We start from the raw sequence: 25,559 nt of genomic DNA on the forward strand, positions 1-25,559 counted from the left end.
TGGGAAACAAAGGAAATAGACCTCTATGACCTTTCTTCAACATTTTTTAAATTTAATATACAGTGTATATATGAAAGAATATTATTGCCCCATTTTTATAAGTGAAATAATTGACATTGAAAGAAGTTATATAACTTCCCTAAATATACATATACACACACACATACATACACACACGTTAGAAGTAACCTCAAAAAGCCTTGCTCTTTTTAATTTAGAGTACAAATAAGAAACAAAACCAACAAGGGCATGGAAATTCAGAAAACCAAGGTAGCACTGAAAGGTTAGGAAAGACTTCATGGAACAGATGGTAGTTTCTTATATTGAAAGGGTCCTATTCAGACAAGAGAAAGGCTTTGAGTATTAAAAAAAAAAAATGCTTATTATCTCAAAGGGACAAAATGTAGTCCATTAAAATTTCTTGGATACAAGTATGTGTTTGATATTTTGAGATTTAGAAATTGTGAAATGTAGTCATTAGATAATTTAGGACATTCAGGCTCCATTTAAAAATATGATTCCAATCTATTCATTCACCCACAGCAAAAAGATATTTTAGGATTAAAAACCCATCTCAAATCCCAGAATATTTATTAATAATTTACACTTTATACTAAATTTTCTCAGAACAGCTGTAACTCAAATAAAATCATTTTTAATCTGGCTCCTCTGTCCAATATTAAGGCAGTCTCTAATTTAGTAAATAAACACCTGTGAAAATTGCATTGCAACCTCTATTAATATGATTTAAACCATGTTGTGTGTTCTCCTGAGATATGCCAGATTAATGAATTATCTAAGCCTTGGTGGAAAATGACCTGCTCAAAATGAAAATAGAATTCATAACTAAAAGCAGCCAAAGAAAAGCAGCCAGTCTCAACCCTTTGATTTAAAAATAAGAATACTGCAAATGGATTAAAAGGTTGGTCATCTTTATTATTTTAGGTCATATCACATCCTGATAATCTGAGTACTATTAAAGGTTTTTTTGATTTCTCTTTATTTCTTTAATATTCAAATTATAATACATTCAAATACATGTGAGTCCTCCACCCCCTAGCATTTGTGCTTTGAATGGCATGTTTGGATGACTGGCCCAGATCTGGCATTCTGAGTTTGTGCCAACAAAAATGTCAAGTGCATTTGCCTTTTAATTACATGCAGTGCCTAGATTTTAATATTCCAAATTTTCCCTGAGGAAGAGGCTTTTCTGATCCTACAGTTTGGGAGAGGAAAAAATATGTCTGATATTAACATAATGCTTTTTTTCTCTAACATTTCCAGATATTCACATTTACCATTTTGTAAACATTTTGCTTTAGGGCTTACATTTAGTTTTCTCATAGCTTACTCTGTTAAACACACTGTGTGTAGATACATGATTCAGCATTATTCATTTTATTAATCTTATTTTCTGGTAATCTTCAGTTGAACCCATTTTACTCTTAACAGGCTATTACACTTATGTCCCACACATAATAATTGATAAGTGAAAGATATAATTGCTTATCACTTGAACTTCCCTCTTCCTTTCCTATATCTATATCATTATTATGGAAGAGCTATTGTTCCCTAGGAGTACAGCATGCTTCCCCAAAACATAAAAGTGGAATTATTATTTTTTAATCTCCTTTGTTCCTTGAGACAAGGGGGAAATCTTGTTAATTAACTAAACAGCTCCATAATTTTTGAACTCACTTTAATTCCTAGTACATAGATAAAGCACGTAAAGCAACTTTGCTATTGTTATAATACACTGTTCCACCTGTAAGTAAAAAGCTTCCCCATCTTTCATATCTTCTTCTGAATGGTCTTCTGACCAAATTTGATGAGGTCATCCAAGGGCTTCCTCTCATTCTGTTATCTTCCTGTTTTAATTCTTGGTATATGACTCTTCAGTATCAAGTGATGTTTGTTTGCTTGTTCATCATTGTTTCACAACATATCTGCTCTGTCTTGTTTAGGATGATTCTTCAGAGCCTTAAAATGTGCCTGACACATGCCCTGGATTACCACTGCTTGCTTTAATTAATGGAAGGAAGAAAACAACACACACACACACAAAAAAACCTCCTTCTTTGTAGGCTTAAGCATGTTTTCCTTTTTAAATTTGCTTTCATGACTTCCTCCAAGTTCCCTCCTATATGCCATTCATCCATCTAAGTATACTTTTTCTCCTGAAAGGATTTGGTGTGATCAACTACCCATTTGTTTGTATCTCTATCTCTTCAACTTCTTTCTTTCTTAGAGGTTGAGTTTGACAGCTTCATTGCATTCCCCTGCCTCCCTCTTTTTTTTTTTTCTTAATTTATTTTAATAGTGGTGAAAATTACCTGTAGGTGACTAATCATATTTTTCCCTACTAATCATATTTCTCCCACGTGACACATGGGAGGTTATGAAGCATAAGCTACAGTTTTAATTTAGCAAAAAAATAAATAATGGTATGAACATGAATAGACCACTAAACTTCTCTGAAGTTGTTTTTCATTGTTTGGTTTGTATGTTGAATGCCTTTAAGAAGTGGTTCAGATATCAACCATACAGGTATAATACCATCTCCTGTGCAGGGGGACTGTGCCCCTTATGTAGAACTTGTCATAATCTGTGAACAACTACAGTCATTTGAGTACTCACCACAATCTCTACTTCTAGATTATATATCTTGTAAAGGAAATCGTTTTGGTTTTTTTTGCCTTGTACAATGTTTTTACCTAAATATTCAATCAATATGTGACCAGTATTGAATATAAGGTAATATCCCTGTATATTTAGAAACCAAACTTTTGTCCACCTAATGCTGCTTATTTGAAGTCATAATACCTGTGGTTCAAAAATCAAGATGTGGAAAAGGATTATATTTGAATTTCATGTTATACACCCTAAAACTTAACTGAGGCCTCCTTAATAAGTGGAGTACCAGGTATTGCTCTGAGCTCTTTGCATATTTTAACACATTTAATTTTTACATTCTACCTAAAAGATAGGTATAATTATTCATCTCCATTTTACCAATGAAGAACAGTGGTTAAAAAAACTTACCCTAGGTCACCTGACAAGTGACCAAAGCTGGAATTCAAACCAGATTAATAGTTTTGTTTTAGCAGAATAGTTGAGTCCATCCTAGCAGTAATATATTTATTTCAGAAATGTTAAAGCTTCTAACAATATCTTGTAATTGATGTTTGCCCTTATATAAGTTACACACCTTGACAAATTCTAATCATTTTCTCTTGTTATTTATATATTTGCAAGACATTTTTCATTGTGTTGATCTGTATAAATCAATAGACATAAAAAAGATGAATGAGGGCCAGTGTTATGGTTTGGATGTGAGGTGTCCCCCAAAAGCTCACGTGTGAGATGATGCAAGAAGTTTTAAAGGAGAAATGATTGAGTTGTGTTTTAGCCCAATCAGTTTTCACTGATAGGATTAATTGAAGTGGTAGGTTGTGGCTGAAGGATGTGAGAACTGGAGCGTGCCTTTGGCTATATATTTGTATCTGGAAGATGGAGTCTCTCTGTTTGCTTCATGATCACCATGATGTGAGTTGCTTCTCTCTCTGTCATACACTCCGTCATGATGTTCATTCAACCTCACCTCAAGCCCAAGAAATGGAGCTAGCCTTCTATGGACTAAGACCTCTGAAACCATGAGCCCTCAAATAAACTCTTCCTCCTCTATAATTGTACTGGTAGGGTCCTTTAGTCACAGCAACGAAAAAGTTGACTAAAACATCGAGGAAACATAACTCAATGGTAGAGTACTTGGCTAACATGTCAAGTCCCTTGGTTTAATCCCCAGCACCACAAAAAGGAAAATGAAATGAAAATATGAAGGAGGTTATGTCTCTGTCCTCACCATGTACATTGCAGATCTTCTGAAACTACATGCAATACAGTTTTATTTGTGGGTTATGGAAAAATAATTAAATAGTGTTTAGAGAAGAGAGTTAATTATAGATAAAATCTTGGGAAAAATAAAGAAAGTAAAATTTCATGACCTGACTTGCAGTTCTTGAAACCTAGTAGATTAGGTGCTTGGAAGATCTCAGCACCATAGTTCTACCCTGGATTGGACTCACGTTTAGATATACTGCTGCACCCACAGCAAGCGAGGGAGGAAAGACCTCCAAAGACTCACTATTCTGCAAGGGGAAAAAAGAAGGGACCGAAGGAAGGAAGGAAAGAGAGAGGGAGGGAGGGAAAGAGAGGAGGGGTGAGAGGAAGGAAGAAAGGAGAGAGGGAGGGAGAAAAGAAGGCATAGAACAAAGGGAAAAGGGTGTGACTAAAGCTGAGGAAGGTGAGCAATAGAGAGAAAGAGGTTAGCCAATCCCCCCCCCCCAAAAAAAAAAAAACAAATGCCAAATGTTTTCTCTGATATAAGGTGCCTGACTCATAGTGGTATAGGGAGGGGGAGCATGGGAGGAATAGAGGAACTCTAGCTAGGACAGAAGAGTGGGAGGGGAAGGGAGGGGGCAGGGCACTAGCAAAGATGGTAGAATGTGATGTACATCATTATCCAAAGTACATGTATGAAGGCACACATTGGTGTGAAGATACTTTGTATACAAGTATACAAAAGAGATATGAAAAGTTGTGTTCTATATGTGTAATAAGAATTGTAATGCATTCTGCTGTCATTTATTTTTAAAAAATCAATTAAAATAAAAAGAAAGAAAGAAGTTTTCGTAGTCCCAAAGGGGAGATACTAAAATATATTGCCCTGAAAACACTGATCTTGGGGCTGTTCCTAAGAAAGTAGCCTAGCCTGAGACTGCCACACAGAGCTGGCAGAGATGGTTCTGAGTCCCATATTGCCTCATAGCTACTGGTAGAAGAAAATGCAAATTTTGTTTTAGATGAAAGCAAGATCCATTTAGGCCTGTAGGATTCCTACAGACTAACAGAAAGCAATTAACTCACAATCAAAGATCACCAAGTTTTCTTGAAAGTAACTCACTGTGAGAGCAGAAGCAACAGATCTAAATCCTCACAGGACTGCAGGTAGTGGGACGGCCAACTATGATATATAAAATAGCTACATACAAAACAAAGAAATAAAGTATAGATCGTGAAGATTAGCGAGATGCTATTAGGAATAACTAAACAAATGGTCATTTACCAAGAAATAAATAGAACTTAACAGGAAAGAAAAACATAGTTGCCCAAGTTTAAAAATAACTCTTTGGGTAGAGTTAATAAAAGATTTGACTAAAGTAAAGAGATAAATTATTAGTTGGACTTTAGATTTGAAAAGGTTATGCAGAGTAAAATATAAAGAAGAGCTAATATGCTCAAGAAACCATGTACATGGTTTCATGCCTTTCATATATAACAACACGTTATAGACCTATGGTAAATAAAATCATGTAATGTTAGCATGAAATAGATATGCTGCATGAAAATAATGGAAAATTCAGAAAGGGACTCATGCAATTATGTAATTTTGATGTAGGACAGAAGTAGTTTTATAGATCATTGAATCAATTCATATATTATACAGAGATAACTAATATTTACATAGGAAGAGTAGAGGACTTGAAATACTTCTTACTGTACATCATGCTCCGAAAGAAATTCTATATTGATACAGAATTAAATATGAAATGCACAATTTTAAATTTTTCAGAGAAAAAAGAAAAAAAATTATGAATTCAACATGGAAAAGGACTTATTAAACAATAAACATTAGCCTTACAAAAAGATGGATGTATTTGATTTCATTAAAATTAAAACTGCTATTCATTCACCAGTATACCATAAATAAAGTGAGAAGAGAAACCACTGATAGAATTCAAGACACATTCATTATCCCCCAAATATGGAACCTTGGCATATTAAATATTTTAAGTTGAAAATAATTTGAGAAAAATGACAGAAGTAAGAGGGTCTCTTTGACCTTAACCTGCCCTTTTCCCCTGAAGCAAGATATAAAAACTAGGAAGGATTTTCTGATTTCCCCACTGATCATAAGACTCTCATATGAAAAGTACTCTTCCTTAAGACCCTCATATGAAAAGTATCTTTCCTAGAGTAAAATTGAGTCTTTATCTCTGAAGATGAGAGGAAACAATCTGAACAAACTGGCTTTGCTATCTATCCTGTTTCCCAACCTTATACCAATATGTCCTGTCATTTCTTTCTCTATGACTATCCACCATTCATCAATCCTGATATAAAAAACAAAGGTTTAACTGTGGCTTTGCAACTTCAATTCCTTATGAAGGCTCCCATATCTCATAAAATTTACAATAAATAATTTTTTATCCTTTTTTCCTATTAATCTCTCTTTTGTTATAAAGGTCCTAAACATGATTTTGAGAGGTTAAAAGGATAGGTATTTTCCCTTCTCTGTACCATGCAATAGGAAAAAGTATTAGCAATCTAAATAACTGACAAATAACTAGTATCCAGATGTAAAATCAAAAGAAAAAAATAAGAACAAAATAGGAAAAAGAAAGTTACTAAGCATTTCAGAGAACAGATAGAAATATACCAAGTCCCTCAAAAATCATTTTAGTTGTAGTCAAATGCTTATTAGATATCATTTTCTACCACCAAATTGACACGAAGAAGTCTGATGATACAAAGTGTTAAGATGTAAGTTAAATGGAGTTTACATACCCTGCCATTGGAAATATAAAATGGTAGCAATTAATCCTTATCTTATAAAGTTGACTATCCACATCTTTGTTTTAGTCCAAATGGACTGGATATAACCCAGGAGCCCTAGTTTAGCAGCCCCCTGATATAGACTGGGCAGGTTTTGATTACTTGGGAATGGGTAGACTGTTCTAAATAATTAGGATATATGATAGATACCCTAAAGAATTGTCAATATATGAGGTTGAAAAGGTTGATTGGAGTCTGATTTTGAAAAGCCTTAGATGTTAAAACTTTTGCCTTTTCATCTTGAAATTGAAGCAGTTAAAGTAGTTAATTACATTTGCATTTTAGAAAACTCATCCTGGTACCAAAATATGATCTAAATCTGAGGAGACCAATATAGGAAGCAGGAGGGTTAGTGAAAAAATCAAAATAATTGAGTCTTGAATGCAGTAAAAGAACAAGAATCCATGACAAATTTCAGAGATAGTTAGAAAATAGACTCAACTGTGTTTAATAAGAAAGACAACACAGTTTCTGTTTTACCCAACTGAATACATTTAACTAAATGAAAAATCTGATGAAAAAAATTATATGAGCAATAAAATATATGTCCTTAAATTACTATGAAGTAAGATAATATTGTCCACATTTTTGACCTTTAAATATGTTATTAGAAGATGTTACTTTTAAAAATTATTTCTATCATTTATTTTCAGAATTTTATGTACTATTTTGAGCTGTAATTTTAAAACCAAAGCAAATTTAGAGAACCTAAGACTAGAAAGAGATGCCTTAAGCAATGTGAAATTAATTTTAAGCACTTATAATATTGATCTATACTTTTATGTCATAGTTGTTTAAAGTCTATTCTCAAAAATTTTCACCAAAATTTTATTACTAAACAAGAATAAATTATTTTTCAGCTATTGTTAAGACAGAAAGTGTGACATATAGCTCTTTTCTTATTTCACCAATATAAATCTCTGATTGACCCTTTTTTACAGTCAGCAATCCAAGGGTGGACAGGTTTCATGAAATCATATGAGGTGCTGAAGCAAAATGACTTCAAAGGATGATTGAGTTAAATAATAAATACTTCAAGATGCCCATAAGGCCTAGGCATCCAAGGTGGCAGACTATTTAATTAATAACATGTACTTTACAAAACCCATCATTATATATTTATGTGATAGACTGCTAAGATTTTTTTAAAGCAGTTCTTCAGTAATGTCAGTTACCCTGGTCACAGGTTTTCATTTTTATATGATGGACCCAGAGGGCTAACCTCTAGGTCACATCTACCCAGGTTGATTTACTAGTACTTCTCTCCTAAATGTTTCAGTTATAAGAATTTTTCACATCATTATGTTACTCAATATTTCTAAAAGGTGTATAATATAGGTGCTTTTATTATTTTGTTTTATATAAAAGGTATTATCTCTAAGAGATCTAACTTGCACATTGTTATACAACAAATAATTCTGAATAGATGTAGAATTGCCTTCTGGGTGTGGTGTACAGTAAGGAGTGTTTTGGTCCTCTTCGCTGCCTGCCCAAAGATCTGGTTATGATATACACAAGTTTCAAATTGATCCAATGACTTGCAAAGCCACTTTAATCCTAGGTCAAAATTACACTACCCCATGAGACACTTTCTGGATTTTTCATTATTTTCCAAGAGGCATATTGCTTGGTTTGTAATATCATTCTACAATATGTTTGCTGTATGAAAAGTGTTTGTGCCTAGTACTCTTGTTCTTCAGCATCTTTGCTCTTTAATGCTTTATTCTGAATAACTTCTTCAGATATAAAGTCCAATTGATAATTTACCTCTTCCAATAAAAGAAGGAGCTAAGAATGAAAACAGGACCTTCCTGATCCCAGATCCTTTGTGCTGTACACTGGGATTTCCTTGTACTTTGGTTTGGTGGTAGGTGGTGGCAGATGGTGGAAACAGCTCTATGAGGGAACAGATAGCATAACTGTTGACAAGCCCAAGAACAATTTAAAAATATATATCCCAAGTTCATCTTTGGCTACCATCCAAAACAATAAGATCAGAGAGATCCTTGTGTGCTTTAGGAAGGCAACTATTTTTTTTTTTTTAATGTCAGTACAATCTACTGTAGGGAGGATTAGTGTCATTCTTCTATTTATTCAACTATTATTTTTGTACCATTGCTTCTTTTCAAGATTTTATATAAATACAATAATAAACAAAACAAACATAATTCCTGCTTTTGTGGACTTTATCTTAACCATGGGAAGCTACTGGAGCACTCTAACCATTGGAGTGTTACCATCCTATTGAAGTATTAGAAATGCTATGTGGGTTTTGATTTAAAATAGATGAAGTGTAGTCAGGGAGAAAAATAGGCAGCTGTTGTGTGGTCTGGGTAAGAGAAGATGTTGACCTGAGGTAAAGTAGTAGGAATGGGCATAGAAAAATATAGACACCATATTTAGAAGTAGGAGTTCTTTGAACTAATTGCATGATGAGGAGAAGTAAAGTGACCATGTTTGCACAGGAAAACTCCAGTTGTTGCCTGTAGTGTTAATTGAATATCCTCTTTCACTTTCAAAGAATCTGAAATCAAATGATAAGTTATATGTTATTTCTAGAGATAAAGAGGGGAGGGAGGATTATTCTGGTTTGAACCACTGTGGATAATTATTTTATTTACTGAAAGAAGAGGAACTAGAAAAATAGGTATGAGAAAAGTGTGAGTTCAGTTTTGGACATAGTGAATGTAAGGCAGCTGTCATACATTGAAGGGAAGACAAAGTAATCAGATGACAACATGTGCCAGAAGTTCAAGTAGGAGCTGTTTGTTAAAGATGTATTGCTTTGAGATTGATCAGCATGGATGATAACTCAACTAATGAAAGTGTTTAAGATCATGAAGCTGGAAAGTGTGGAAAAAGTGTCAAGAATCTGAGGTCCTTGAGGATCTCAAAAGAGGTACCTGCTTTTAAGGGCTGGGTAAACAAGGAGGGACTCAAAAAAGGTGATTTGTAAAGAAGAAGCTAGAATCTTAAGAAAACTAGAAGACAACCCAGGAAAAGTATTGCTAGGAGTATGGAATTGACAAGAATGGCAAATGCTTTTTAAGAGGTCATGTAAAATAAGAGGAGAAAAGTGCTTATTAAAATCTGTAAATCCTGTTCTTGGTGATTTGGGGAGCTACATAACTGATTGTATGAGGTTCAAGAAATGATTACAATGTGAAATATGAGCAAGATTTCAGAACTTGAACTGATAAAGGAAGAACACATTAGTGAATACGAGGAGAATTCTCAGGATTTGAGTGATTATGTCTCTAAAGATGCTATATGATCACCTGTCATGCTGTATTTAGAGGCTTTTTTATTTCTAATGTCCATCATGAAGCTTGAAGAATAATTTTGTTTAGATCCCAGCAATTACAATTAGAATAGTGGTTTTTTTGGGTTGTGGGGTTTTTTTTTGTTTTTTTTTTTAACCAGGGATTGAACTTGGGGGCACTCAACAACTAAGCCACATCCCCCACCCTATTTTTGTATTTTATTTTGGAGACAGGGTCACACTGAGTTGATTAGTGCCTCACCATTGCTGAGGCTGGCTTTGAACTATCAATCCTCCTGTTTCAGCCTCCCACAATGCTGGGATTACAGGCGTGCGACACTGCTCCCAGCTTCCCAGGGCTGGCTGAACTTTCAATCCTCTGCTTCAGCCTCCTGAGCTAATGGGATTACTGATGTGATTACCACCATGTCTGGGTAGTTCTAATTTTTTAAAATAAATTAGTGTGACTTTAAAATTTATAAAGCTACCTTAGCTATTTGTGCCCCCCAAAAATTCATCTCATAAAATTATTAAATAAATATGAAATTTGTAGTTTTTTTCACTATACAAAAGAATTATGCTGCTTTTAACCATAGGAGATTGGGAATTCTCTGAATTTCCTTCGGCAGACAAAAAATTTATGGTAAAGGAAAGCATTTCTGAAAGAAATTGTTCCACATTGTCTTTGTTTAAATGCATAAATTATGAACAGGGCTCAGAGGTACAACCACTATAATAGATTTTTGCTCTCCTTGAGGAAAATAGAAAATGCTCACTTAGGGGCTATTGCTTGTATTTCCCTTAATGAATCTTCTAAGCTTGAATGATTTTAAATAGGATATTTATGTTCTTTTGTTCTAGTAGGACAAGGAACATAGAAAAACATGTGATTAAAGTATACAAAGTAATAAATTTATATCAGACATATTGTATGAAAAAATATTGCTGATAGTAGTAGTAGTAATAATAAATGTCATTATTAAAGACTTTGAAGAGAATTCACAATTAAGGGAAAGTAACCACCAAATCCTAAGTACTTAGAGAATTTGATTAACCTTCTATACTCAAGTTTAAAAATTATATTGAATATTGGTGAACAACTCTGCACAAGAATTGTAATCATGATAGACAAAGTGCTCTTACCCAACTCAAATAAATGAACCTGGATTTTTTAGAAAAAGTATACCATGACAGGATGAGTTTATGAAATTAAAATGTTATATGCAAACAAGAAATCATATTCCAAAGAATTGTCAGAAACATTTAATTCTGTGAGTCAGGTATGTCAGAAAACCCCAAAGGATCAAACCTGATGAAAGTAGTCTTTAATTAGTGAATAATGAGAATGTGTTTCATGGACTGAAGTTTTTACTAGGGATTTTTACACCAGTCTTACCAGTCTGCTTCCATTTCTCAGTGAAGAAGTACCTGTGTCAAACGTCTAATTTAAGAATTAAAATCAATAAATGTGCTTTGGATTTTATATTCAATTTTGAAATGTACTCCACCTGTTCTCAGTATTTACATCTATGTTTTACATATAAATGGATTTCTAAAGTCACAAGTACATACATATATATGTACATTGACCCTGGAAAGGAAAAGATCTCCAACATATTTACCACTTGTTTTGATGAATTGAGAGCTATATTTTGAAATGTGTTAAGCACTAAGCAACCTCTATACATAATTGAGGTTGGAAGGTTGGAAATTCCCTGAAGCATGCGTGTATGGAGAGTGTTAAGTCATAAATGAGAACGCCCTTCACTTACCAGAAAAAAAAAACAAAAAAACATAGGCTTGCTTTTTGTTTTGCTTTGTTTTGTTTGCTTAAGAATAGTTGTTACCAGTTACTGGTCCAAAGGGAAGTTTTATCCTATGAACTTAAAATAAAAGAAATTAAAATTTAGTTCTAGTGAGTTGCTTTATAAAGTTAACTGTGTTCTAACCACTTTTTCTCAAACTGTCTTTCCCACTGGTTTAACTTCAAATTACCATTTTATAAAATAATATTAGGTAAATTTATTCTTTCAAATTTCTCAGTTGGAAAAATCAAAATATAGTCTTATCAAAGTGCCCCTTTGGCAGAACCATGGCTGGTGGGAAAACTGGAACACATATTTATATGTGAAAATCCGGTAGTCAGGAGGAAAGAAGACAAGAGGAGGAGCTAATGAAAGGGTTGCAATATAGGAAAATGAATAACATTTTCCAGAGAATGAAGAAATTGTCCTTTGGAAAGAGATGACATTCGAGTTTTAGACTTGTTTATATGTCTGTTTATTCAGCCATCATTTTTTGACACCAAATGTAAGCTGATATTTTGGATGTTATAAGACAATTCCCAAATAGAACTGATTCTAAGAATGCCTTTGGCTTTTGCTACACAGGTTCTTGGCAGTAGGGGCTACTAGTTTGGACACTGAGAAATGATAGGTTAGAAGATAAGAGATGTATCAAAGTTTTTCCCTGTCCTTGAGCAATTTATGATCTCTCTCCCATTTTCTATGCCTGCGGAGTTTTTATATCTTCAAAGTATAAATAATAATACTTTCTCTGCCAGTTTGCAAGGCAAATGAAGTAAAAGGAAAATGTCTTCAGAGAGTTTAGTAGGGCTAATATATTGACTAAAGAATCTAAATTTAATTGTGTCCATATATGAGGGTGAGTGTGGTTTTGATAAAGAAAGGAAGTGAGGCTAAAAAGAAAACCATCTTCTCCAAGTTCTGTTTCCCAAGTTTATTATCTGGATCTTATTCGTTAAGAGAATGTGAAATATTCTTGGATGTATCTTTTTTTGCTTTAATACTTGTTTCTGCTGCAAAACCAACTCTTCATCTCAAATCTCATGTATTGAGTTATGAGTTTATGCCTCTAGCAATTGGATTAGGCATTTATGTAACCTAACCCTCTGGCTTAGATTAATGTCATTGACACTACCTGAAGGCACCAAGAATAGCACTTTGCACTGAGTCTAGACGTGTTTGCTGAATTAATTGATAAACAGACGAATCTAGATTTGTCCTCATTTCTTCCCAGTATATTATTTGCTAAAAAATTCAAGATTTTGACTTTTAAAGATCTTGGGAGAAAAATAGTTTGCCATTCCCTTGGATAGTTATTTCTGTGGATCTTTTCCTTTTTTATTATTATTTTTTGTGTTTTAAAAAAAAATTCTAGTGTGAAATCTTTCCACTTGACCAAAAATGTCTTATGCTGTACTTTAGCAAACTTATGTATATTTTTTATTTTCAGGTGGCTTTTATTTAAATACAATAAATAAATTTAAATTTTATTTACATACAATAAATATATTTATATTTATTTATTTTAGTTGTCAATGGACATTTATTTATTTATTTTATTTATATGTAGTGCTGAGAATTGAACCCAGTGCCTCACACATGCTAGGCAAGTGCTCCACCACTGAGCCACAACCCCAGACCCTACAAATTGTCTTTTTATAGTAACTGTTATCTGGTCATAATTTTCCTTTCTGTGATAATTAGCTGCTTTCAGTAACTTATTTTTCTGATTCGTTTAGCAGCAGCAACAGAAGAACCAGAAGTGATCCCAGATCCTGCCAAGCAGACAGACAGAGTGGTGAAAATCGCAGGAATTAGTGCTGGAATATTGGTGTTCATCCTCCTCCTCCTAGTTGTCATATTAATTGTAAAAAAGAGGTAAGATCTGATATTGTCCTGCACAGCTCACATACTCTTTATATCACTAGTTTTCAAACACTTTTTTTTTCCTTTGAACTCTTTTAAATTACAACAAATGAGAGGAATTTAATTTTAAAGTTTTGCCAGCACTGAAGTCCACTATTGAGCTTTTCAAATAAATTCTTACTTGTTATTAGGCTTTTCAAATAAATTCTTATTTGTTTAATAAGAATTTAGTTTGGATATAAACATATTTCTTTAACCTTGAAATAAATGTGAGAGCTTAAATTTCTCAAATGCAGAGACACTTGAGACATTATATTAACTTATATTTGAAATATTATATTAAGAATGACAAAATATGGATATTTTGTGGTACATTTGGACTAGAGTCTGAATTATATTGTTATTCTGTATTTCTCTAAAGCTCAGCTGCCAATAAGATATGAAAATATAAATGTTGTTTAATGACATTGTATATTAAATATTCACTGACTAAAAATTTAAAGTGAAGAGTAAATATTTTAATTGAACATTATCTTTTTTTTCTATATCAACCAATATTGCCATCTTTTGGAAACACATAAAGATATTAAGATCTGCTGAAACTTCTACTGGTCTCTTCTAAAAATTATAATATTCCTGCTGAAAAAATATTTAAAAGTATACAATTTTTGTAATTTGAGCTTTTGGCCATTATATAATGTCATAATCTGTGAATCATTGTCTTAGAAAGTAATATGGCAATTCAGTACTTCCAGTCACATATTTTGGATGACACATCGATCTGGAAGGACTTTAAAAAAAAATTCTACATGCAGAGTTCATTCCCACAGTTCTGTGTATCAAAGTGGTCATAGTTTATGAATTCTATTGAATAATATAATAAATGATGTTGCTTAGATTGCATTAAATCTAATAGTATACTATGGTAACTAGTTTGTACTTCAAATAAAGCATTAACATTATAGATAAGACTCATACTACATGTTTTAACAATTCCATCGGAGTTTATTTTAATATATTGCCTCTTTACAATTATCCCCTGGAGATATATATGTTGGAGAAGACACATCTGCATTAGAAACATTAGGTATGCATTATAGTGTTTTGTGTTAAATTAGCTACATACGTGCTTTCCCCAAATAGTGCTTTCTCTTTTTGCTTTTGTCTACTTCTGTGATTGGGAAATACATCATATGTGAGACAAGATGATTTAAATACTTTAGAAACATAAATTTTCCAATAAAGATCAATAAAAATCATAGAATAGAAACTTGGGATCTTATCTCTCTGTTTAGTTTACATTTATATTTGTAAAGTGGCATAAACTAAACAGTTTAGAGAGTTAAATAAACATTGCTTCACAATTAAATTTATTCTAGTCACTTCAGATTGGATGGATGTGAGCATGAGTGACTTCTGATTGTGTCCTCACTCCGAATTGGAATGAGCTTATTTTTATTTGTTTTTTTTTTTTTTTTTTGAAAACATTTATTAGTTTTTAGTAGCTCTCCATATCCATGGCTCTCTCTCTTAGAAATAACAAAGAATTTGAAAACTAAACTCCTTACACTATGCTAAAACAGTCACTAAACATGATTTGGGGGGGTGAATAAAATGCTCTGACAGCTCTATAATTGCATAACGTAACAAATTCTTTTTCTGGTTCATATTTTAAATGGTTGGATAAATGAGCCTCTATCAAAATGTTAACATTTGAGTTTTCATAATTATGCTTTAAATAATAGAAATTATCTAGAGCTTTGGCTTCTCTCCCTCACCAGCACCATTATGACTAGGGAAAGTTACAATTTTATAGGTGGATGTTATCTTCTGTTGTGTAATATTATGTCTAAATTACTTGAATTCCATACTATTATGTAGTATGTGTCATACATGGATTATATATGGTTTAAACACAAGTAGGTTTATTATACATACACAAAAGCATGGATATTATAGCAGTATCAGATATTATTGAATTTAGTTAAAATTTTAGCATATACTATAGCTTCCCTTTTAATATATAAATTTATAATAAAAATAGTAGGAAATATTTTAGCCTCTGACTGTCTGCATTTTTATGGGAAATTGTTAAGTTTCTCAAGAGTTTATACCTTACTTGGAATAGTATATGTAGGTATATTTCTCATGTTGAAGAAAGTTCTGTGTATTTTTCAATGTTTTATAAAAGAACGGTTTGGAATTCAATTGAGTAAAAGTTTACAACTGAGGGTATATATAAAGTAAGTTTTTAGGCTAAGAAAAGGGATATTGCATCTTTTCAGAACGCAATGTCATTTTTTTTAATTTAACTGCTGGTGAATTATTTCCAAATCTATGCCATTTTTCCATTGATTGTGTATTATATATGAAATGCGCAGCATGAACACATTACTAACTCCAGACATAAATTTGAAATTATGTTTCACTACAGTAAATGTTTGTGCATGACATCATGTTCACATGCATCTACTGTAGTACTATCTTTGTGTATAAGTTCTTTGGTACATATGTATATTCACATAGTGTATGTATATATACCTGTGTACCATTAAGGTATGACTTATTTACAGAACTATAGGTATTATTCTGTATATAAAATAATTAATATAATAGATCTTTATGTTTTGTATCTAAAGAAAAAATCTAGTAAACAAGCTCTATACACAGCTGTTCCATCTGTCATGACATTTAAATGGTAATGGATGATACTATGCGTAACTGCATGTTGAAAATACACAATCCATTTAATTTTTCAATTTTTGGCAATAAAAGAAATATCAGCATGTTCTTTTTTCTAAATTATGTATTTCAAATTTTATTTTTCTATGGCATATCTGTCTGTTTAATTGCATGGCAAAAAAGATCTAACAATGCATGAGCAAATTAAAATGCAAAGCAAAAAACATGAATTTTATTTCATTTTGTTTTCTTTTTTTAACGCACATTTTTCTGCTTTATTGAATGTGACAGAGTCACGCTTTTCATTCACCATTGCTTCTCTTTTTCCACTGTCTGTGATTTGCTTGCCAGGAGGAGCTACTATTCTTACTCCTACTACCTGTAAGTAGAAAATGGGTGATGTACAACTTTACATGTGTTAAAGATGCAGTATCCCTTTTCAAAAAAAATAAAGAAACAATGTTCATAATTTTGGTGATATTTCAAAAAACATCTTTTGGTGGACTCTAAAACTATAGACTATTATCTACTTTGCTAATCTTTTTTAAAAGGGATATTGTATTTCTGAATGTCAGCTACTTCTAATTTTTATTTACAGTTTTCCATAAGTAGCTTTAGTCTACAGCCAAAAACAATCATTCAGTACTTAATCAAACCTGTACCCTATTTTAGCTGTATGGCACCACCTCCTTTGTCTGGCAGAGAAAGTGGTTCTAACTCCCTAATCACTATCTTTATGTGATACCATTATAGTTCAGAAACTGAGCTAAGTCAGATATTCATAGAACATTCAAAATGCCTTCACAGGATACAGATCAGATCACGTCTGCAAGTGATAACACCTCTTTCCTCATTTCCAGGAATCCACGATGGGTTGGAACTTCAGAACACCTTTGGTCTAGTTGTTAAGGCAATCAGTATGCTCTTGTAAAAATGAATAGATGCAACACAATGTTGCAGGGACAAAGAAATAAAAATTCTTTTTTAGAGAAGAAAAATTTGGTTTGTTTATTATAACTAAATATAGCAAAGATTTTATAAACTAAGGTTAAAAAAACAAACAAAAACAAAAAAAAAATACTTCTTGTCAACCCTGGAACAAGTGTATATGTGACATATCTCCTTTTGTTTTCCAGAGTCTCTTGCTCATCTTAGCCTTAGGTATGACAAGCTCATTTTCATAAGGATAGAGAGGATTGTCCATTCTATTTTTGGAGTTTTGTTCAGTTTATCACTTTCAATGTAGTATTTAGCCAATCCAACGGAATGATATGACACCTTTCAAGGCTTAAGGATTGAGATTAAGTATGTTAAGAGCATACATCCCACAGCATTTATATAACTAGGTAAATTCAAGCTAGCTTTACAACAATTTTTTACAAGTCAATCATTATGACACAGTTCTGCCAACATTTTAAATATTATAAACATTTGGCTTCCTAGATCTGCTAGAACAAACAGGTGTAAACTAACAGTGCTCCTAGCTTATTGTGATGAATCATAATATGCTTGTTAAATCATGTTTGATGAAGCCAAAAGTAATTAACCATACCATTTCGTACAATGATGGAGTACTTTTCCCCTTTATGGCCCACCCATACATCCACCTGCAGAAGTTTATGCTGTTGGCTGCTTTGATAATGAAAGTCATTTGCACATCTGTCAAACTCAAGTACTTGCAAAATGAATTGCTTAACTGTCCTGAAGTGCACATTATATATGCTGGTTGCTCCGGGGAAGACAAAGCATGAGACATAGTGGAATCAATAAGTATTTAATTATGAGAATGTCAGTAAGCCTACCATTAACTATTACTGTATCTGTAAAATTTAGAGTGGGATTCCATTTTTGGTACATGGTTAATATATCTACATTCTGATTCCTGTAGCAGTTTATGCTAACATTATTGTGATACATAGGGCCACTAGCATTTTAAATCCTAACTAGAAAGAATGTCACACAGGTATGCTATTAAAGGCTACTTAAACATACCTAGTGACACTAATCTAAATTAAAGACTTTTTTTTTTACAAAAGTAGAAATGACCTAGAATATCAACACAAACCACATGTGATCTTTGAGCTGATTTTCATTGGCATTGTCATAATAAATATCAATATTTAATGAAAACATTTAATGCTGATGTTAGTTCTTTGCTTTGTAATCACCCGAGTGAAAGCCTACCTCACAGGGTTGTTGTGAGGATTTAGGTGTGAGACCAAGATGGTAATGTGTGAACTGACAGATACCCAGAAAGATTATAATTCCATGTAATTTGCTTACTAATCTGAGTTTGTGAATCTGAAAAATAGAAGTCCTTCAATGCAGGAGAACTTTTACTTTTCATGCATTTGAAAAATCCATTACTTCTTAATTTTCCCCTATCACAAAGTACACACAAATTACATGTGTTTTAAAGTGAAACCTAAGTTCAAAAGCATCATTTCTACTCATTATTCTCTATATGTGCACCTTCAAAATTTTAATGGTATTTTGAATCCAAATTTCAGGTTGTGCTATTTTTTTATCCAATTTTGGAGAGAGTTGTGGGGGGAATGAATGTATTTTTTTCTTTTTGCCCAAGAAACAGAGATTGGGAGTTTTAAAAAATATTTTTCTGCTGTTTTTTAATTTATAAATGCCAACACATTTGTGCCATATTCATATTCTTCTCAATTATAAAGCAAGCAATATTCAACTCTTAGTGTAAGTAGTTGTTTATATTAGAATATGCCTCTTAATGTGGCAATATAAACAATGTAATCAACTGGATATATGATTAGAACTTAGGTCTGGCACAAGGTTCTTCTTCATTGCTGATTAGATCAATACCTCAGGCAAATTTTTTAACTCCTTCAAGCCTCAACACACTCATCTATACAATTAGAACCCTTATACCATCTTCAGTTGATTGATCTGAGAATTGAGATTAAAAAAATGAAAATTAACACACATAAAACAGGCCTAATTTGTATATTGAAAAGTATTAATGGAGTGCCTACTATGTGGCAGCACTGCTTCAAGGGCAACGGATATAGAAGTCTTTCTCTCAATGGATGCCAACATGGGAAAACAGTTGAAAACCACTTGCAGTGATCTGTGATGAGGTTATTACAAGGGGAGAACATTGTGCTATGGAAATCACAGAGGAGGGTAGCCTAACCTGAAACAGGTTGTACTGGAATCAGTTTTAAAAATTTTCTCTGATGCAGTGTCTTTAAAGCTGAGACACAATGTATGGAAGTTAGCCAGCTAGTGAAGCTAAAGAATGTTGTAGGTCCAGGAACAAAATTCTATATGGTGGCCTAAAGGAAGGGTGGGAAAGTAGTTTCTAAAGGCTGAAACATGACCTCATAAGGTTTAATCAGACCTATAGGCTAGTTTGAAAGATTAAAAAAAAAAAAAAAAAACACTTAGAAGTTAATCAAGAAAACTAATACAAACATTCAGAATCATGGTTTGTCTTTATAAAGAAAAATATAAGTCAGACTGTTGATGCTCAGATGAAATGCCAGTAGCCACTCAAGCAAGTTGCCCCTGCATTGTGCCCGAGTTCTACATAACATTATCTGTCTGGTGTCTTACACAGGCAGCAGCTCGTATTTATAGTACCCATTGAAACCTATATTTTGTACAAGGTTTTGATCTTCTGGCCTAGAAAGAAGAGTGGGTTAGTTGTTTCACCATATAAAGCAAATATTGCCAATGAATGACGGTGGTGATGGCAGTGATGTATAGTCGTAGTCGTGGTGGTGCTAGTCTTTACTGTATTTCTGTGATTGTTTTCTTAAATATTGTTAATACATAGTCTGGTGCTGTGGTTATTATTTGTAATAGGTCTTAGTTTATGGCCATCATATTCAGGCACCAGATCTGTTGTGCCAGTATGTGGTGTGTTTTGGGGTGCGCTTGTGAGATCTAGTACTGCAGTTCTCAGAGGGAAAAAAAAACAAACAAACACTGGAGTACATCTCAGGTTGCTAGCTTAATTTTTAAAGGAAAAACTTTGGGGCACAAACTCAATCTATGAGATGAGACTTTGTAGTATTTGTAGTACTTTAGTGCAGAAACTAACGAGGATCAGAAGAAAACATTTTACCTTATAACCAAGCTGAGAAATGGTGTACTTAAAACAACTAAAGAATATTTCTAAGGCAGCATAAATGGCTGCTATAAACTTAGTGATATAATTTCCCTGCTAGAGACTTTTACAGTGTCTTTATATCATATATAAATTGCAGGGTTAATGTGATTTAAATATTTTACATAGCTTTAACAGTTTTTTACTTGCATGTTTCATGTGTAACATTCCCAGAGAACCAAAATATGTTTTACATTCTTGATATGCAAGATAAAAGTGTCAGTATTTGAGGAGTTCAAAATGCTCACTCTACTAATTTCCAAATCCCATCAATAATGTGCCCTGCTGTGAATTCATAAGGGACCTACCTCCCTAGTGGACGTTTTGCAATGAGGTTCTAAATCATGTTTTTAGGATTTGACCACATCAGTACTCCAAGATGATGATTATTTGCATTGTAACTTTACATAAAATTTTTCCAAAATCCTCTCAGTACTTCTCTTACACATTATATGATTTAATCCCATATATTTATTTGTACTTGAATCATGGTTGATTCTAAAAGACTGAAGATTAGGTTTTGGTTAATATTACAAATATATAACTAAAGAGATTAATGCTACTCATGTTGCATTTTTACTTAGTAATAGCAGAGAGAATTAAGAATGGGACTTTTCTTTATCTATCTTAATTAAGTGGCTATGATAAAACAAACTTAAGTCATGTTATTCCCAAGAAGAACCTCTGAAAGTTGATCAAAGGAATCTATCACTTAGGAGAAAGACCAAAACTTAGCTTTAAATCTTGCTTGACCTCCTCTACTTAACAAGTGTTTGTTTATATTTTTGGTAAAATGTAGTTATATTTTTTAATGAAAGTTAATAGGATGAAATACAGGAAATGATGATAATTTTGGATTTGACAGCTTGAATATTAAAATATCTGACAAATCAAATAGTTCTACAGCAACAAATCAATATAATGGCTTGATTGTCAACTGAATTCCAGAAGTTACCAGTTCTTAGGTTTTCTAAATGACATCTGTTACCTTGTCCTTGGTCACACTTGAACTACTTGCTTCTGGTGTCAGCTCTTCTTCAAGACTCACACTCAGGGCTCCCTTTTGTATTTGCCTTGGCAGCAAGCTGGCTAAAAAGCGCAAAGATGCTATGGGCAACACTCGGCAAGAGATGACTCACATGGTGAATGCTATGGATCGAAGCTATGCTGACCAGAGCACTCTGCATGCAGAAGATCCTCTTTCCATCACCTTCATGGACCAACATAATTTTAGTCCAAGATGTAAGTTCTTCACTGAAATCTTAATAAGTGATTCTGAAGCTTCTTAAGTTTATTTTGATTTCTATATGTTAACTTTTAAATAATGAGAGAGTAAGAAAGGGAAGAAGTATCTAGAAAGCAAAAAAAAAGGAGATAGAGGATATTATGGGATTTACAAGAAGTCCTATGTTTAGACTTTCTACTGTATTTCATTTCACCTTAAACTGCATGAAATTTATTATTCAATCGTAAGATATATTCTAAATATATACCACTCAGAACATATCATTTGTTACTCCTTTAATTTAGATATAAGATTGCCTACATAAAATTGGTTCATGTCAGAATTTACAATTATTTCAGCATTTGCATCTCCCTTTTTGTAAGATAAAGTTTCTTTTGTGATATGAAGAAACAGTAATTCTTTCTGGGAATTAATGGTATTGGCAAACTTATTCCACTAAAATAGTCTACTATGGAGTCCTAGGGAATATTAATACTAAGAAATTTAACTAGGGGAAAGAGAAACCAATATGCTTTTAAATATATAGTGTGAAGTCTAAAAGTATGTTTGAATTGAAGGATGCAAAAGGAATGCTGAAATCCACCAATCCATCCATCCATCTTAAGAGTTACTAATACTGATCTATGAAGGCAGGATATTTAAACTACTTCTACCAAAGTACTATTTAATGGCAGATGACTTGAATAATTATCTCAGTCTTGGTAATACTATTTATCTTCAGATTTTATATTTTCTTCTATAGTACCTGTGCTTGTTTTAAGCTAATTAAATTAACTTACCTGAATTTGTTTCTTCAAATACTCAAGGAAAAATTGATACTTGATGTAGATAAATCAGGTTTGTCATTGGCCATTTGTACCTAGAGGCATTTTTGTCACAGTTTTTAGAGATATGCTATTCTGGTCTGAAAAATATGGATGTAAGAAAAAAGATAAACAATAGAATGATTATTTCCTAAACAGATTACAAATATATTGTAGTGGTAAGGTTGAAAGTTAAAGTTTGTAGGCTGAATGCTTATATGTTGTTTCAGAGAAGGGAAATTTTTTCTGGTGAAATTTTTCAATAATCCTTGGGCTAAATGCATCCTATCAGTTTTCTTGATATATATCTACACCAAATTAAAAATTACAAATGCTATATGAGTCATTTTGGAATTTAGTTTTAATCATGATGGGGCCTTCTTGATCTATTTTATTTTTATTTCAACACCATAAAAATGACAGGGAAGTACATAAAATACTATTAATGTTGAAAGTAAGTTTTGCTGAAAATATAAATGTACCATCTCTCTAAGTACCTGATTTAATATTTAATCAATTATAGGTTTGAAAGCATTTCTGTTCCTCAAACTTTTCTATTGCCTGTGTTAGAACCTTATTATAAAGTTTCAATTCAGCAGCATAACTATAAATATGCACTTATGAACTTAGAGAAAGGATTAAATCTACTTCCCACAGTTAAACTGAAAAACATTATATGGAATGAATATGAGATAATTATTTTTCTAATACTTGTTAGCTCCAAACTGCATGGTTTCTTTTGCTCTAACTTTATAATCCTTATAATGTCAAGTTGAATCTTCTGGCTTTTTAAGTTGAACATAGTACTGAACTATAATTATAGATACACCTTTGTTGATGTTTTGTGAGAACTCAAGCTGGAAGAGAGAATTTAACCCTTGTAGGTACAGTTATAGAAGAAAGTTTAGTCATTATATTTCTTAAGAATGCATAAATCTGTTATAAAGAAAGAAGAGTTCAAAATTTAATTTTAGAACAATCTATTCCTTCATGAGCTTTGTTTTCCTACAGTGCCCAATGATCCACTTGTGCCGACTGCTGTGTTAGGTGAGGCCCTAAATCTTTACCATTACTTTTTATTTTATTTTTTGCATGGATCACAACTCCTTGCATGGGTTGTAGCTTTATCCATATAGTAAATTATTTGCAGTTCTGAACATGTCTTGATGCTTAAAATAGACAGCTCTGATCTTATTAGAGAGAGTGTCTCTGTTCAATATAATCAGATCTACTGGATTTCAAAATAGCAAGGTATACTGTTTAAAGTTTACTTTATTCTTTAACTAATGGTTCTTATAGATTTGGGACAAAAGTTCTGTAGCCCTTAATGTATGACTAATGCTAATATATCCAAGGTAGTGGAATGAACCCAAAGGCATTAGATCTCAGGGAGAAGTTATAATGGAAAAACTAGATTTTATATGAAAGTCTACCTGATGGAAAAGGACTTCCTAAATCTTATGAATTTTATAAAAACAGTAGAATACATTTTTTAAGTAGAGTTAGGACCGTGTGCATTTGCTTTTAGTTTATCTTTACCAAGAATTTACAGATTCAGATAAAGTCCTGATATGGGGTTTGGCATTGTATATAAACCTTACATGGTAAATAGTGCTGTCTTTCAAAAATTTTAAATAAGCCACTTTGTTTACCTCTATATAATATCTAAGACAGATGATATTGCTAGTGATAATTCAGGCCATTTAGATGTTAAATTCAACTTTTAAATACAGCTATATATTTCATAATGAAATGAGTTTCATTTCAAATTGTACTCCGTTTATCAACTAATTACACACCAATGATTTGTGGCCATCTTGCTGTATGCTCACCAGTTTCATATCAATTTTACCCTAATGTTTCTAATTAAGATTTAACCAAAGAAATGTGGAAATTTTTAGATAAATATATCTTTAAAATTCCTACATCATATTTTTTATTTTTATTTAACATTACCTGTGAAGATACAAACTTAAGCTTATAATTTATCCGTGTATTTGCTCCCCTATATTCAATGTTTAATTACATTATAAAATATTTTCAAACAATACAACTAATTCAGTTAAGAATGGACTTTTTATTCTCTAAATATTTTAAGTTATGATTTTGTAGTTGAAATAAAATATATATATTTTAAGAGAAACTGCCTATTTCCTACTACACTCTTTCTGTGAAATCTGCATAAAAAAATAGGAGGAAGTGAACTGGGAGAACTTGTCCCCCAGAGTGGTCTCATTGCATTAGGGAGAAGCCATGTATGATCATCATGGGGAGATACCAGATGCATCTGCCAATGTCATCTTCTGTTTAACACTTAGAATGTTGTCAGTATCAAGTGAATAAATAATAGTCAATTAAAATATTAAGGAACTCATTGAAAAAATTAGTTGCCTAAATATTAAAATTTCATTAGAGTAATTTTTTAAGAGTATAGAAAATTAGGTCCAAATCTCAGTCCCCCCTTTTGGGTTTAGATTAAAAATTCATTAAAAATTCCATACATTTTGCTTTCCCATCTTCAAAACAGTGTAATAATTCCTATAAATTCCTATAAATTTTCTACAGAGTTTTATAAAGAGAAAATGAGATAATGAGTGAGACTTTTACAAACTATGAAGTTTAAACAATTATTGTAATAATTTTCTTTTTGAAAAGAGGGGTATTCTAGAATTAAGACAATAGTCATATGAACTGTTTATACAAACACTCATTATGCATTTTTTTCATTTTAAAAGTCAAGCTGGTTGATTTTAAAAAAATGGATTAAAAGCTAAATCCCTCATTAATCATGTTATATGTAGAAATAATTTATTGCATTTTTCATCATTCTTAGGATTATGGAATTTTGCATCTAATTGATTTTGTATTTATAAAGCAATTTTTGAAATCACCTCAAATATTGCTTAATATTAATATTTATTACTGATTTAAAATGACTCAGAAACTTTTCATATTGATTCATATTTTTGTGTTTGTGTGTGTGTGTGTGTTTTACTGCTTCATTGGGTTTAAGTCCCTATAACTGGTAAGTGTATTGCAATACCAGAACACTAGAAAACCTTTCAATCAAGGATATAGT

The 25,559-nt window shown here is 32.3% G+C and overlaps 1 protein-coding gene across 5 annotated transcripts in view; it reads left to right on the forward strand.

Annotated features, from left to right (window-relative positions):
- Window positions 1-25,559, forward strand: part of Ptprk (protein tyrosine phosphatase receptor type K) — a 526,982-nt gene that overhangs the window by 468,911 nt on the left and 32,512 nt on the right. Inside the window, exons 14-17 of one of the 5 annotated variants that reach the window (XM_076858271.2) lie at window positions 13,482-13,620; window positions 21,513-21,673; window positions 23,492-23,527; window positions 25,494-25,505. In XM_076858271.2, coding sequence (XP_076714386.2) covers window positions 13,482-13,620; window positions 21,513-21,673; window positions 23,492-23,527; window positions 25,494-25,505 — 348 coding nt within the window. The remainder of the gene's footprint in view (window positions 1-13,481; window positions 13,621-21,512; window positions 21,674-23,491; window positions 23,528-25,493; window positions 25,506-25,559) is intronic. The other 4 variants (XM_076858269.2, XM_076858270.2, XM_076858267.2 and 1 more) reach the window with 4 other exon arrangements.

This window comes from Callospermophilus lateralis, chromosome 6, assembly GCF_048772815.1.
Source record: "Callospermophilus lateralis isolate mCalLat2 chromosome 6, mCalLat2.hap1, whole genome shotgun sequence".
Classification (NCBI taxonomy): domain Eukaryota; kingdom Metazoa; phylum Chordata; class Mammalia; order Rodentia; family Sciuridae; genus Callospermophilus; species Callospermophilus lateralis.